Source organism: Colletotrichum scovillei (assembly GCF_011075155.1).
Source record: "Colletotrichum scovillei strain TJNH1 chromosome Unknown Contig00013, whole genome shotgun sequence".
Taxonomy (NCBI): domain Eukaryota; kingdom Fungi; phylum Ascomycota; class Sordariomycetes; order Glomerellales; family Glomerellaceae; genus Colletotrichum; species Colletotrichum scovillei.
Window position 1 is genome coordinate 12,203 of NW_023336271.1, and position 12,321 is coordinate 24,523.

At 33.8% G+C, this 12,321-nt stretch overlaps 3 protein-coding genes across 3 annotated transcripts; 1 reads left to right on the forward strand and 2 right to left on the reverse strand.

The window, feature by feature from the left end:
• Nucleotides 1–6,046: 6,046 nt before the first annotated feature.
• HER10_EVM0000957 (uncharacterized protein) lies at nucleotides 6,047–7,552 on the reverse strand (the record flags this gene model as incomplete). The annotated part of the gene is made up of 1 exon (XM_035470721.1): nucleotides 6,047–7,552. One exon carries the CDS (start codon nucleotides 7,550–7,552, stop codon nucleotides 6,047–6,049), a length of 1,506 nt encoding a protein of 501 aa, XP_035325853.1.
• A 1,439-nt stretch (nucleotides 7,553–8,991) lies between these two features.
• On the forward strand, nucleotides 8,992–10,386 carry HER10_EVM0012862 (uncharacterized protein; the record flags this gene model as incomplete). The annotated part of the gene is made up of 2 exons (XM_035482242.1): nucleotides 8,992–9,637; nucleotides 9,719–10,386. 2 exons carry the CDS (start codon nucleotides 8,992–8,994, stop codon nucleotides 10,384–10,386), a joined length of 1,314 nt encoding a protein of 437 aa, XP_035325990.1.
• Nucleotides 10,387–10,925: 539 nt separating this feature from the next.
• On the reverse strand, nucleotides 10,926–12,061 carry HER10_EVM0000555 (aflatoxin B1 aldehyde reductase member 2; the record flags this gene model as incomplete). Its single annotated transcript, XM_035470331.1, has 4 exons — nucleotides 10,926–11,234; nucleotides 11,292–11,352; nucleotides 11,409–11,968; nucleotides 12,017–12,061. 4 exons carry the CDS (start codon nucleotides 12,059–12,061, stop codon nucleotides 10,926–10,928), a joined length of 975 nt encoding a protein of 324 aa, XP_035325847.1.
• Nucleotides 12,062–12,321: the final 260 nt, after the last annotated feature.

Sequence of the window (12,321 nt, forward strand, 5' to 3'; positions counted from 1 at the left end):
AGGCCCGAAGTACTATAATTATAAAGTTTTTTATAAAAATACGGTTTTATAACTAGTTAAAAAAGGGTATTAATAACTATTTAACGAGTTATTTTATAAAAGAGTTAAGCTTTAAAAAGAACAAGGCTTTTTAAATATAATTTATTAATTTATAACTATAAAGATCTTAGTTAATATACTAAAATTAAGTATTTTAGTATTTTTATTAAAATATTAACTCGTAATATAAATAATTACGAGCTAAAAAGAACGAGGGAATATTAATTTATTAAAAAAAAAGATAGAGTTAGTTTATAATTTATTAATAAAAAGGGTACTATTTATATAAAATTTATATAATATAATAAAAGTTAATATTATAAATAGGATTTTAATAAATAAGAACCTAGAGATAACAAAGGCTTTATAATAAATTTAAAAAAAGTTAAAATAAAAAGTAATAGATTTATTATTACTTTCGTTTATTAAGGATTAAAATAAAAATATAATTAAAGTTAAGTAAAGTATAGAGTTAATTATTTTACTCGCTATTAATAAATAAAAAGCTAGCTAAGTGCGTATTTAAAATTTATAAATTTAAAAAAATTAAACGATTTTATTTACTATTAATAAATAAAAACTAGCTAAGTACGTATTTAAAATTTATAAATTTAAAAAAATTAAATAATTTTTACTTACTACTAATAAGTAAAAAGCTAGCTAAGTACGTATTTAAAATTTATAAATTTAAAAAAATTAAACAATTCTTTTACTTACTACTAATAAGTAAAAATAGCTAAGTACGTATTTAAAATTTATAAATTTAAAAAAATTAAATAATTCTTTTATTTATTACTAGCAAGTAAAAAGCTAGCTAAGTACGTATTTAAGATTTATAAATTTAAAAATCCTTTTAAGCCTAACCCTTAGGCCTATATTAATATTTTTATTATTATTTATAAATAGGCTATATATACGGTTTAAATAAAATAGCGAACTTATTAATTTAGTTAGCTATTTATTATTTTTAATTATAAAACTATTCCGAACCCGCTAAAAATTATTTTAAAATACGTAATACGTTATTAAATATTTAAGATTAGGAGTATATTATTAAGCCGTAGTTATTTAATAAGTAGCTCTATATTTATAAAAGTAAATAAAAATTATTATTCTATTTAAAATATAAAAAAATAAAAAGAGGAAGTTAAAATTAGAAGTAGAGAGAGAGAGGATATATATATATATATTTATATATATATATTAAGTAGTTAAGTAATTAAAAAGTTAAAATAGTAATTAAGGGTTTAAGTAAGGTAAAAAGGATTTAGTACTAAAATACTTACTAAGAAGTATAAAAAAATTATTAAAAAAATTAGGTTAATAAGATATAGGATTATAGTTTATATTTATCTATACTAAAATATCTTTAAATATATTTAATTATTTATAAAGTATAATACGTAATTAAAAGGAATAATAAGAATAATAAATAATATAAATAAGTAACCTAATTAATAATTATTCTTTACTTATATATACTTCTTTTACGAATTTTAAATCCCTAATTTTAAATTTTATTTAATAATAAAAAGAGGAGAGCTAAATAAATTATAAAAAGGGTATAAAACTTAGCTAAAATAGAACCGGACGGATACTGATAATTATATATAAATTTTATAAAATATAAAGTAAACTTATATTTATAATAAATATATATATAACTAAGCTAAATATACCTATACTAACTTAATATTAAAATATAATAATAATTTAGGAGTAAATAAGAGGGTCGTAGGTACTTTATATATAATATAATTATATTATAAGCTACTTAGTAAAAATATAATTAGCTACTTTAATAATTAAAGTAGTAAGTCTCTAGTATATAATACTAACAGTCTTTTTATTTTAAACTTAGAATACTTAGGGTTAATTGGTAAAAACGAATTAGAATTTATAAATTATATTAACGAAAAGTTTTTTTATACTTTTAAACCTAAAATAATATTATATATCTTTAGATAAGTATATATTATTATTATTATAGCCCTTGTTTATATAAGACTAGTAGTTAATAATATATATTTTAAATAATTAATTTTACTAAAGTATTTTTAATTATTTAATCCTAGTTAGTAGAGCCCGTTAGTAAATTATAGTACGGTTAGTAATTATAGGGAGTAGTATTAATAAGAGGTAGTAGCAGCTATAATTATAAATAATAATAGATATATATAGCATATAGTTTTAATTAATAACCTTAATTCTCAAACTAAAGTAGGGATTATATAGCTATAATAAAATAATATTAAAAATTAATAATATTATTTAGGTAATACTAATACTAGAGGTATAAATAGAGAGAATATTATAATTATAGGGATATTTAATAACGCGGTTTTATAAAAAAATTAATTATTTACTTTTTATTTATAATATAAAACGTTATTAATAAAAATAAAAGAGAGAGGGTATATAGGTAAAGCTTTTAGGATATGTAATAATAATTATTAAAAAGTATAAAATACTATAAAAATAATATAAAATATTAAATACGTTTATTTATTTAAAGAGTAATAGAAATAAGAGAGGAATAAATAGAGATAATTTTAAACGAGGGGTTAAAAGAACGATAAGTATTTATATAAGAATTAAGTTTTAAAAAATTTATTAAAAGTATAATAACTAACTATTTATTACGAAAATAATTAGATTTTATAAGGATAACTAGTTTTATAAAAATAACTAGTTTTTATATAGATAACTAGTTTTTATATAGATAACTAGTTTTTATAAAGATAATTAGTTTTTATATAAACGACTAGTTTTTATAAAGATAATTAGTTTTTATATAGGTAACTAGTTTTTATATAGGTAACTAGTTTTTATAAAAATAATTAATTTTTATATAAACGATTAGTTTTTATAAGGATAATTAGTTTTTATATTTAGTAGGTATATATTAAGTATATACGAAATATAATAATTAGAATTATTAAGTAAGTATTATAATATGTTTTCGTATTAAATAGAAAATAAAAATTAAATATATAATAATAAGTTTTTAAGTAGAATTAAAAGAGTATATAATATTTAGATACGAAATAATTAAATATTCTTAATAAGAACGTTTTAATAAGAATAATACTAAGCAAGATTAATAAAAATATATTAAACTTTTTTAAAAGATAGTATTAAAATTATAAAAGGGTTTTATAATAAAAAGTAGTCAAGTATAATATACTAATTTTAGAAAATAAAAGTTATTTAATTTAAATTTATAAGGGCGTTAATTAGTTTTTATATATAATAATTAGTTTTTAGTATTATACTTTTTTAAGACAAAAAGGTTTGTATAGCTTAAATATATATAATTAATAAAAGCTCGCGCTTTAATTAGAACTGGTCGAGATCCTAAGAATTGTATATACTAAGGTATAATAAATAATAAAAGTTTTAAAAAGTAATAAGCTATATTAATTATAATTAAATTAAAATATTATTAAATAAGTAATTATTTTTAATAAATAATTATTTTTATTATAGTGTTATATTAAATATTAGAACTATTTTCTTTTTAAGTATAATAATAAATACTATTTAGCCCGTAATTAGTCCGACCCACTTATTATAAAATTATTAAAATCTTAATTATTATTTTATAATAATAACTTAAAAATTAGATAATTATAAAGTTATAAGCGTTATAAACGAATTAAGATAAATTAATATATCTTATTTTTAGTTAGTTTATTCTAGATAATATTTATTAACTCTACCTATATAATCTTTATTAACTTTACCCCTATTTTTATACCCTATATTTATTTTATTTAATATCTTCTACTAACTTTACTATAGTTTATTATATTCGTTATGTTAAGTATTATTTATATAAGATTTATATAATATAATAAAAATAAGTATTATATAATAGTTTTTTCTAGCTTTATAAGCGTAAAAATCGACCTTAATAAGATTATACTTTTAAAAAAATTATATAATATAATATATTTTTAACTATATAATATATATAATATACCCTAAGTATATACTTAACGTAATATAATAATTTTAATACGAAAACCGCTATTTAATTTAAGATAAGTAAGCTACCCTTTAATAATAATACTAATTAAAAAGTTAATAATAGAGGTTAGTTATAATAGTTAGCTATAAAAAGGTTAGAGGCGGCCCTTAATTATAAAGGTTCTAAACTTTAATAGTAACGTGAGGTTTTTAAAAAAGGCTAAAGGGCTAATATTTACTACTTAAAGCTCATAAAGATTTTTTTTATCCTTATTATTTTTAATATTACTTAAAGCTACTCTTTATTTAAATTAAATAAATTTATTAAATAAACTTATTAAATAAACTTATTAATATATAAATTATTACTTAAATAACTAGTTAAATTACTAGTTAAGAGGTTAGCTAGTTAAAATATTACCTCGACGAGAACCTATTCTTATTTAAAAATACTTATTAATAAGTTTACCCCTCTCGGGCTAAGCGCTTACTTTAGCTAGCTTAATACTATAATTATTATAACTAATATAAGTACGCTTAAAAAATAATAAAATACTTTTTAATAATATAGGATTTAATTAAGTAATATTATAAATATTATAAATAACTAAGCTAATATAAATATTAAAATTTAATATATTAATACTAACTTAATTATAATAATTATAATAAATAAGTTAGAAAAATATAAGGTTAAAGTAATAAACTAATATTTTAAATAACTTTTATAAGCCCCTAAGTAATAATAATACTTATATAAAAAAGATTATATTAAACTTAGTTATTTATATAGGCTAGTATTAAGAGGTCCTATACGTATTAAAATAGGTAAAGCTTACTTTATAAATAGCTAGAAATAGTAAAAGGTTAGGAGTTAATAAAAGGAGATAATAATTAAATCGGTTAACTATTACTACGGTTTTAGTTAGTAATTAAGTATAGAGCATAATATACCTAGTTTTTTTAATACGTAATATATAGTACGGCCCCGGCAAATTACTTTATTAAGGAAAAATAAGTATTATAAATAAGGTTTTAAAAATAAAAGCCCTAAGATAATAAAAGCTCTATAATAAATTTAAAAAAAGTTAAAATAGAAAGTAATAAATTTATTATTATTTTTATTTATTAAAGGGATTAAAATAAGAAATATAATTAAGGTTAAGTAAAGTATAGATTTTATAGTTTTTATTTATTAATAATTAGTAAAAGTTAGTAAAAGTACGTATTTAAAATTTATAAATTTAAAATAAAATTAAATAATTCTTTTACTTATTAATAATAAATAAAAGGTTAGTTAAGGTATATATTTAAGATTTATAAATTTAAAATAAAATTAAATAATTTTTATTTATTAATAGTGAATAAAAAGTTAGTTAAAATACGTATTTAAGATTTATAAATTTAAAATAAAATTAAACGATTTTTTACTCGCTAATAATAAATAAAAGTTAGTTAAGGTACGTATTTAAGATTTTAATAAAATTAAACGATTTTTTACTAGTTAGTAAGCGAGTAAAAGTTAGTTAAAGTATATATTTAAATTTATAAATTTAAAAATTTCTTTTAAACTCAACCCTTTAGCCTTATATTAATATTAGTTTTTTTTAAAAAAAAAAAAAAGAATTAGAATTTAAAATATTTATTTAAAAAAAGATACTTTTTTAAAAATTTAGTTTTTTAAAATTCCTTAAATCTAAATAGATTTTACTTATTTAATATATTAAAATAAATAAAGTATATTTTATAAATAAAAAGTTAAATACTAAAGGATATTAATAAAAAGATATTAATTGTTATTTATTATTATTTTAACTTAATTAAGTATCAAGTAAAATATATTTAGTTCTCTTTAACCTATTTTAAAATATATTATAATTATATATTAATAAGTAATTATCTTTTATAAGTGCTTTATTAGCTATTATAAGGAGTAAATAAATTATTTTTAGCTATTATTTATATTTATAAATAGTTTAATAAAAGCTATTTCAATTTATATGATAGTAGCACTATATAAATAAACGAATTAGGACTATTTAAAGAGTATAATCTCCGAACTAGTACTAAACGACTCTATCCCATCCCCCGTCATGAGTCCCGAGATAATACATCCACTAACGAGGAGATATCGGCCGTCTGAACATGGTCGGATGGCATACGAAAGCTCCATCCCGTCAAAGATACAGATCAAGTCTCCCTCCTCAGCAAACCTCGTTCGCCAGCCTAGCCTTCCGCTCTTCGTACTGCCAAACCGCCGTTGCAGCTTTTCCAGTATCATGCTCTCGAGGAGATTGCTTGATTCAAGGCCCATACTTACCATCACGGCGGTAAACCACCTAATAAGGTTGACTTCGTGAGCCATTGCCTTGAAAAGCTGCATCTGAGTAGAAAACTCTGTCCTGACAACTGCCAAACTCTGAGGAACTTCTTCATTGATGAAAGAATCACCCAACAATGCATTCTGTAAAGCTCCCTCGATGTTGGTCGCGCCCGAGGTCTTTGCAATAGCCATACATTCTCCGAGCCATTCCCATCTCCGTCTCAGCATCGCCTGAATATTCTTCCTAGTGGAATACAGGTTCCTATTCAATACCTTTTCCACAATACGGCCGTCGCCAAGACTTCTCATATCCGATCCGAGAAGGCGAACCTTGTCGATGATGCAGCCCCGTATCGCTAGGACATCCCCGCCATCGTATAATGCCGTTTGCAGCACAGTGTTTCCAGATGCGTTATGGTCTTTATGTTGTTGTATAGAGAACTGGGTGACCAAAGTACCCCCATCCCTACTGCTCACCACGCTTTCGATATTTGGCACCCAAGAACGTATCCGACACCTTAACGGAGTAAAGTTATGGAGAGACCATAGTAGCTTGAGACTCATGATGTCGGCGGCACAAACAGACGCGAGCTGTCGACAAACGATCTCTATTGGGCTTCTGTAGTCGATCAGATCGAAACGGTCGGCATCAGATGCGATACCTACCATCGCGAAAATGTGATCGCGTGGATCAGCGCATCTGAATTCCAGTGTCCTCACGATAAGAAACGGCAGAAGTTGCTTCTCCGTACTCTCTATGCGCGTGAGAAGTGAAGCTCGCAGAAGAGATAATCCCAACACCTTTCCCCCAGCCTCGAGAGGGACGGGGCAGGCTAGTATGAACTCCTCCTTTGCCTTGGGGCACCGCTCAACGAAACTGATCCAGAGAACCAGCAAAGTCCATGAGAGATATAGTCTGCCGACCATCAACATTGGCCTTTGCGATTTCACCAGCTCTTGAATGACCCACTTCCGTGTGAACCATTGACGGTCAAGCAGAGCCCACAAATGTCGAAATGCAGTAGCACGGTGCCTGCCGAACGCCGCCTGCAACGGCCCCTCAGCCCGACTTTTGGTGATCAAGTCTAGGCCAGACTCCGGTATGCTCCAAGCCAGGGCGAACCTGCGTAGCCAGCCAAAGGCCATCTTGACGTCGCTCGACTCCTCGCCAAGCCATATAACTGTAGCGGACGCAGCGGCGTATATGTCGCCCATCATCCTGACCTGCTGGCTGCGCTCTAAGTCATCTTGTTAGTTAATGCAGAGCGCGTCTGCCCAAAGGAGAGTGTCGCAGTCAGGCTGTCGGAGATGGCTCAAGGCGCTGTGTAGGCTGAGGCCAATCTCCATCTTGAAATTCGAGGAGTAAATTGCTCTTCGCGGCTGCTCATCGCCCCATGCGTAGGAAAGCGCGGTGAAGGATGGATTCTCATCGAGGAAGACATACATCAGCTCGCCGGATAACTTCTCTGCCTCTGTTCCGGCAGATAGCTTCAAGAGGCGAATTTGGCGATTTGATGCAAGCGGAGAGTATTGGTATCGTTTCATTCTGTTGTCCAAATATGGCCTGTTGCGAGCCATGCGAATCACGTAGAAGACCTAGATGAGTACCGAGCGCCGGTTGTTGTCAGGGTGAAGAGTAACGGATAGGCATGTGTTAGCTGATATTGTTGATGTAGGCACAAATGCTCAGTCACAGCAAGCAAAATGCTCTGGGCTTTTTTGTTACTGTTGTCAAGCATCTCGATGTGGAGCAATATTGAGCTAGTCTATAAGCATAAGTACCATGCATCCTCATCCTCATGTACCGACGTGTGCTGGCCCTACCTGGAGTACATACTGCTTGGCTAGATGACCGAAGAGAGTCCCTGATCGAAGCACATTAGCGAAAGTACGGCTCAGGCCGCATTTAGTGTATTGGGCAGCAATCAACAAGAAGGCTCTGAGTCTATGTAATCAGGCTGATCCTTCGGTTTTATAGTTCCTGGGGCTCAACCTATCATTTCCAACTTTTAGAAAATACCTGACATCAGACTTCGGGAAGTTGATTCTGAAGTGGCAAACTTAGATTGCTATAGATTTACAAAGCAAGCATCGTGCGTAACTTCGAGACCATAGTTAAAATAGTAATAAATCAGGAAGTAAACCACGTCTAAGCAATTCTATCCGACTTATGAATGGCATTAAGATAACTGCAATCGTCGCTTTAATAACTACTGATCTAGTAGTAGGGAGGCCAGCAATAGTAGCTCCTGCGCTCACTATCTAATATATTGCTTCTGGTACCGCGGCTGCTCTGATAGCGGGCGGGCCGTCTAGGGCCATACCTGCTGCTGGCGGCGCTGCGGCATTTGTTAACGGATAACTATAAAAAGCTAAGCCTCGACTCGGGCAAGTAGCTCCACACGCGCCAAGAAGATTATGAATTGATTGATTTCTTGGCCCACCAATAGCGCCTTGCTGTGCCGCTTGAAGGCCTCAATCAGGATGCCTGAATTGTATCAAAGGACATGAGCAGGAAGTACCTAAGGAGCTCACTTCCTCGCGCTTCAAACGTCAGTGCTAAAAGACGCTATGCCCAAAGCCCATTCTTTGCCAGTCAGCATTATCACTGTTAACACCATCCGGGCAAATGAAGTGTGAGATTCAAAGCAGCCATAATGATAGAGCCTGCTGAAGTCAAAGGAGGCCCAGGCCTTTCTATTCAGCTACTCGACCCCTCTACGCCGCTCTACCCTGGCTCCGTTATCCGCGGCCACGTCACCCGAAAATCGCACATTGTCGCAGCCTCTGCGACCATCCGCATTTATCTAATCGGTGGCTCGGCCGCCTCGCTTCATGTACAACGCGGTCGCTCCGTAGTAATTTTAGATGCGGGCTTCGAGTTCTGGGACCGGAACGCCGTATCCCAAGTCGTCCATCAGGGTCCGTTGCACATCGCACCAGAGCCCAACACCGCGTCGCAGACCTGGGCTTTTACGCTGACGGTGCCTCTACACACGGCTGGCAAAGCCCTGAATGATGGGCTTCGAAGGGTTCAACGAGAGGCCAGCTATCTCCGCGCACCGGGGGATGTAACAGGCAAGCAGGCTCTGCCAGAGCAACCACTACCGGCGAGTTACGCCATGACAACCTGTGAAGGGCGCGGGTTCGTGGAGTACTTTCTCGAAGCGGCGATACTGTTAGAGGGGAGGAAGATGCAGCCTATTGAGGCGACTCTGCCAGTGAGGGTGTTGTCACGGCCGGCGCCGGCGGTGAACACGGATTTCGAAATGCGTGGCACGATGACGGAAGGATCTGTGACGAGTCATCGACTTACGCCGGGAATGGAGCACGCGGAATTGACGTGGAATCAGAAAAGGCAGATGTTCCTTGGTTCGAAAAGAGTCCCGGCATGGCACTTCAAGTTGCGGGTGGAGTGTCCCTCGGTCATTCAACTGGGCAACCCTGCCGCTATCCCGTTCCGGCTCAACATCATCCCCGACGTTGCGAAGAGCTCCAAGATACTTCGCGATGTCCTGCAAAAGGTTTATCTGACGAACGCAGTGATTAAACTATTGACGATAGCGGGTGTATCGTGCCCGGGAACAGGAGAAGCGCACGAGGGTACATGTACCGAAACAATGACATTGCACCTTGATCAAGCCATCGCGGTTAAGACTGGTTCACTCCTGGTTCCCTCAGCTGCGGGAGAGAGAGCATTGGAGCTGGGCGCGCCTTTGGATGCGTGCAGTCGCCGGGCACAGCGCGAGGAGAAACATCATTATCCGCTGGGGCCGGATTACACAACGTACTGCTTTTCCTTTACTCACACTCTCAAGTGGGAATTCCGCCTTGTCATTGCAGGGGAGCCATGGGAGTGTAGCGGGTCTCAAAAGGTTGTCGTGTTGCCGGCTGTTGAGAGGGTGGCAGCTGCAGACACCCAGTCACTATCGCCACCCGCTGGTGCCTCGGAGGAGCTTCCGGCGTACGACAGGACACGTGGGCCAGTGCCGACTTACGAGAATGTCGTCAATAATGGCGAAGTTTCGATATCGGGATACGAGAAGTCATAGATTATCCAATGTATCGGACTTGTAAGGGCGATGGCTCATGGCTGATGGAGGCAATAGCATGGGTTTTCAAGCCAGGCCTAGGCTTTATTCTCAATATAAATTTCTGCTTTATACTTGTCTTCTTATAATTCTTAGGAGAAAAATGCAAGTAGCTGACCTTACCAAGTAACGAGGACTTGTGCTACTACATTGGTAGCTGTGACAATCACGTGGCTCAATAAGAGTATCCATGAGGCCACTTTGCTCTGTCTCTCTTCCTATCATCAAGTTCTTCTTTGGGTTTACCTTCCTTAGCCTGGTACATTCGGAGATTCTTTCACTCCTCGTTCGTCTAGTTCGACTCTCTCTTCTCCTCAAGTTCCTTTACTAACATGTCGTACTTCTCCAATTGTACATGGCCTCTGCCTCCTTGCCCGCTGTGCCTAGTCTCGCCATCTCCAACGTCTTGTCGGTCCTTCCCATCTCATCCCTTTAAGTCTCGCCATCTTCCGATGATACTTCTCCCTGATTTCGTTGTTCAATTGCTACTTTTCACTTATTCATAAGTGGTAAGGAGGTTCGGCGCCTTCTACTGTATTGTAAATAGAGTTTATGGCAACCGCAAGATCCTCGGGAAGAGGACCAGCCTCAAGGGCATCGAGCGTCTCATGAAGCTGTTCCATCTTGGAAACACCAAAGATGACGGCATCGCCATGCTTTCCATCCAGGTTACTATGGAATGCTGTCCACCGCAATGCTGCAGCGTGTCCATTGATGCCGTGGTTTTCTGCAAGCTCAAGTATTGTAGCTGCTGCAATGCGGACCGGGGGTTTCCGATAGAGGTAGGTGTAAACGTTGCCTAGGAAGTTCTGTGTTCTTTGAGTTAGAGTAATGATTCAACTCGGAACACCAGCCTCGTGACCTACATCTCGTTTCCATCGTCCCGAAGAAGCAGTATGGCCTGAGAAAAGACCGCCAGCCGCAGGACTACAACAAAGTTAACTCGCATTCAGCTCTTAAATAATCAAAGGCTAAAGACGTACCTATACGCGTAGAAGGCCATATCATGCTTCCGCAACAGGGGAAACAACTCCTTCTCCGCTCCTCTCACAATGGCGTTATAATGTCCCTCATACACACCAGGTTTCCTATATCCATGTCGCTCGCAGATATCGAGGACTCGTTGCACCTCAGTAGCTGAATAGTTTGAAAGACCGTACCTCTTGAATTTTCCTCGTTTCAGAGCGGTGTCCATCGCTTTGATCGTTTCCTCAAAGGGAGTATGGCGGTCCGGAAAATGCAGAAACATGGTCTCGACAGTCGGTGTTTGGAGATCCTCCAGTGATTGATCAATGCTAAGTTCGAGCTTTGTGGGTAGATGATCTCCCGGATCTGCGCTGTGGACTTTTGTGTGCATTGTGAACCGAGAGGCGCCTTTAGCCCTGCCGAGACGTGTCTCGGAAGCACCTGGTACATTCGGAGAGTAATCGCGAGCGGTGTCGAGGTGGTTGTATCCACGGCCATAGAAGCCATCTAGAAGAGCTTGGACATCTTGCTCGGCATCAAAGTGAGAGGTTTCGGGATCGACAATGGAGTCTCCAACCTGGTTACGTATCAGCGGCGTTCAGTTAGCAACATGAAAAATGCCCACACTGTGTGTTCCGAGAATAATCGTGGGAGGCAATGTGAATGTCATTATGGGAAGCGAAGAATGCATAAAGAAGTTCAAGGCCAGACAAGTTCAGCTTATGGTGAGCAGCACCAGTACTGGGGGATAAGCCGGAGTCTAACGAAACGTTTTATGCTTGGCTTCACGGTGAGTTCTTGCGGTGGGCTTGCGGAGGTAATTTGTCCTCAGATTGACCGAAAGTCCGGCAGGATGGCCAGGGCAAGGAGCCTAGCTGTTGAATTCGGTCGATGCACGGTCAGCTTGCTATGCAGATGATGACCATGCGA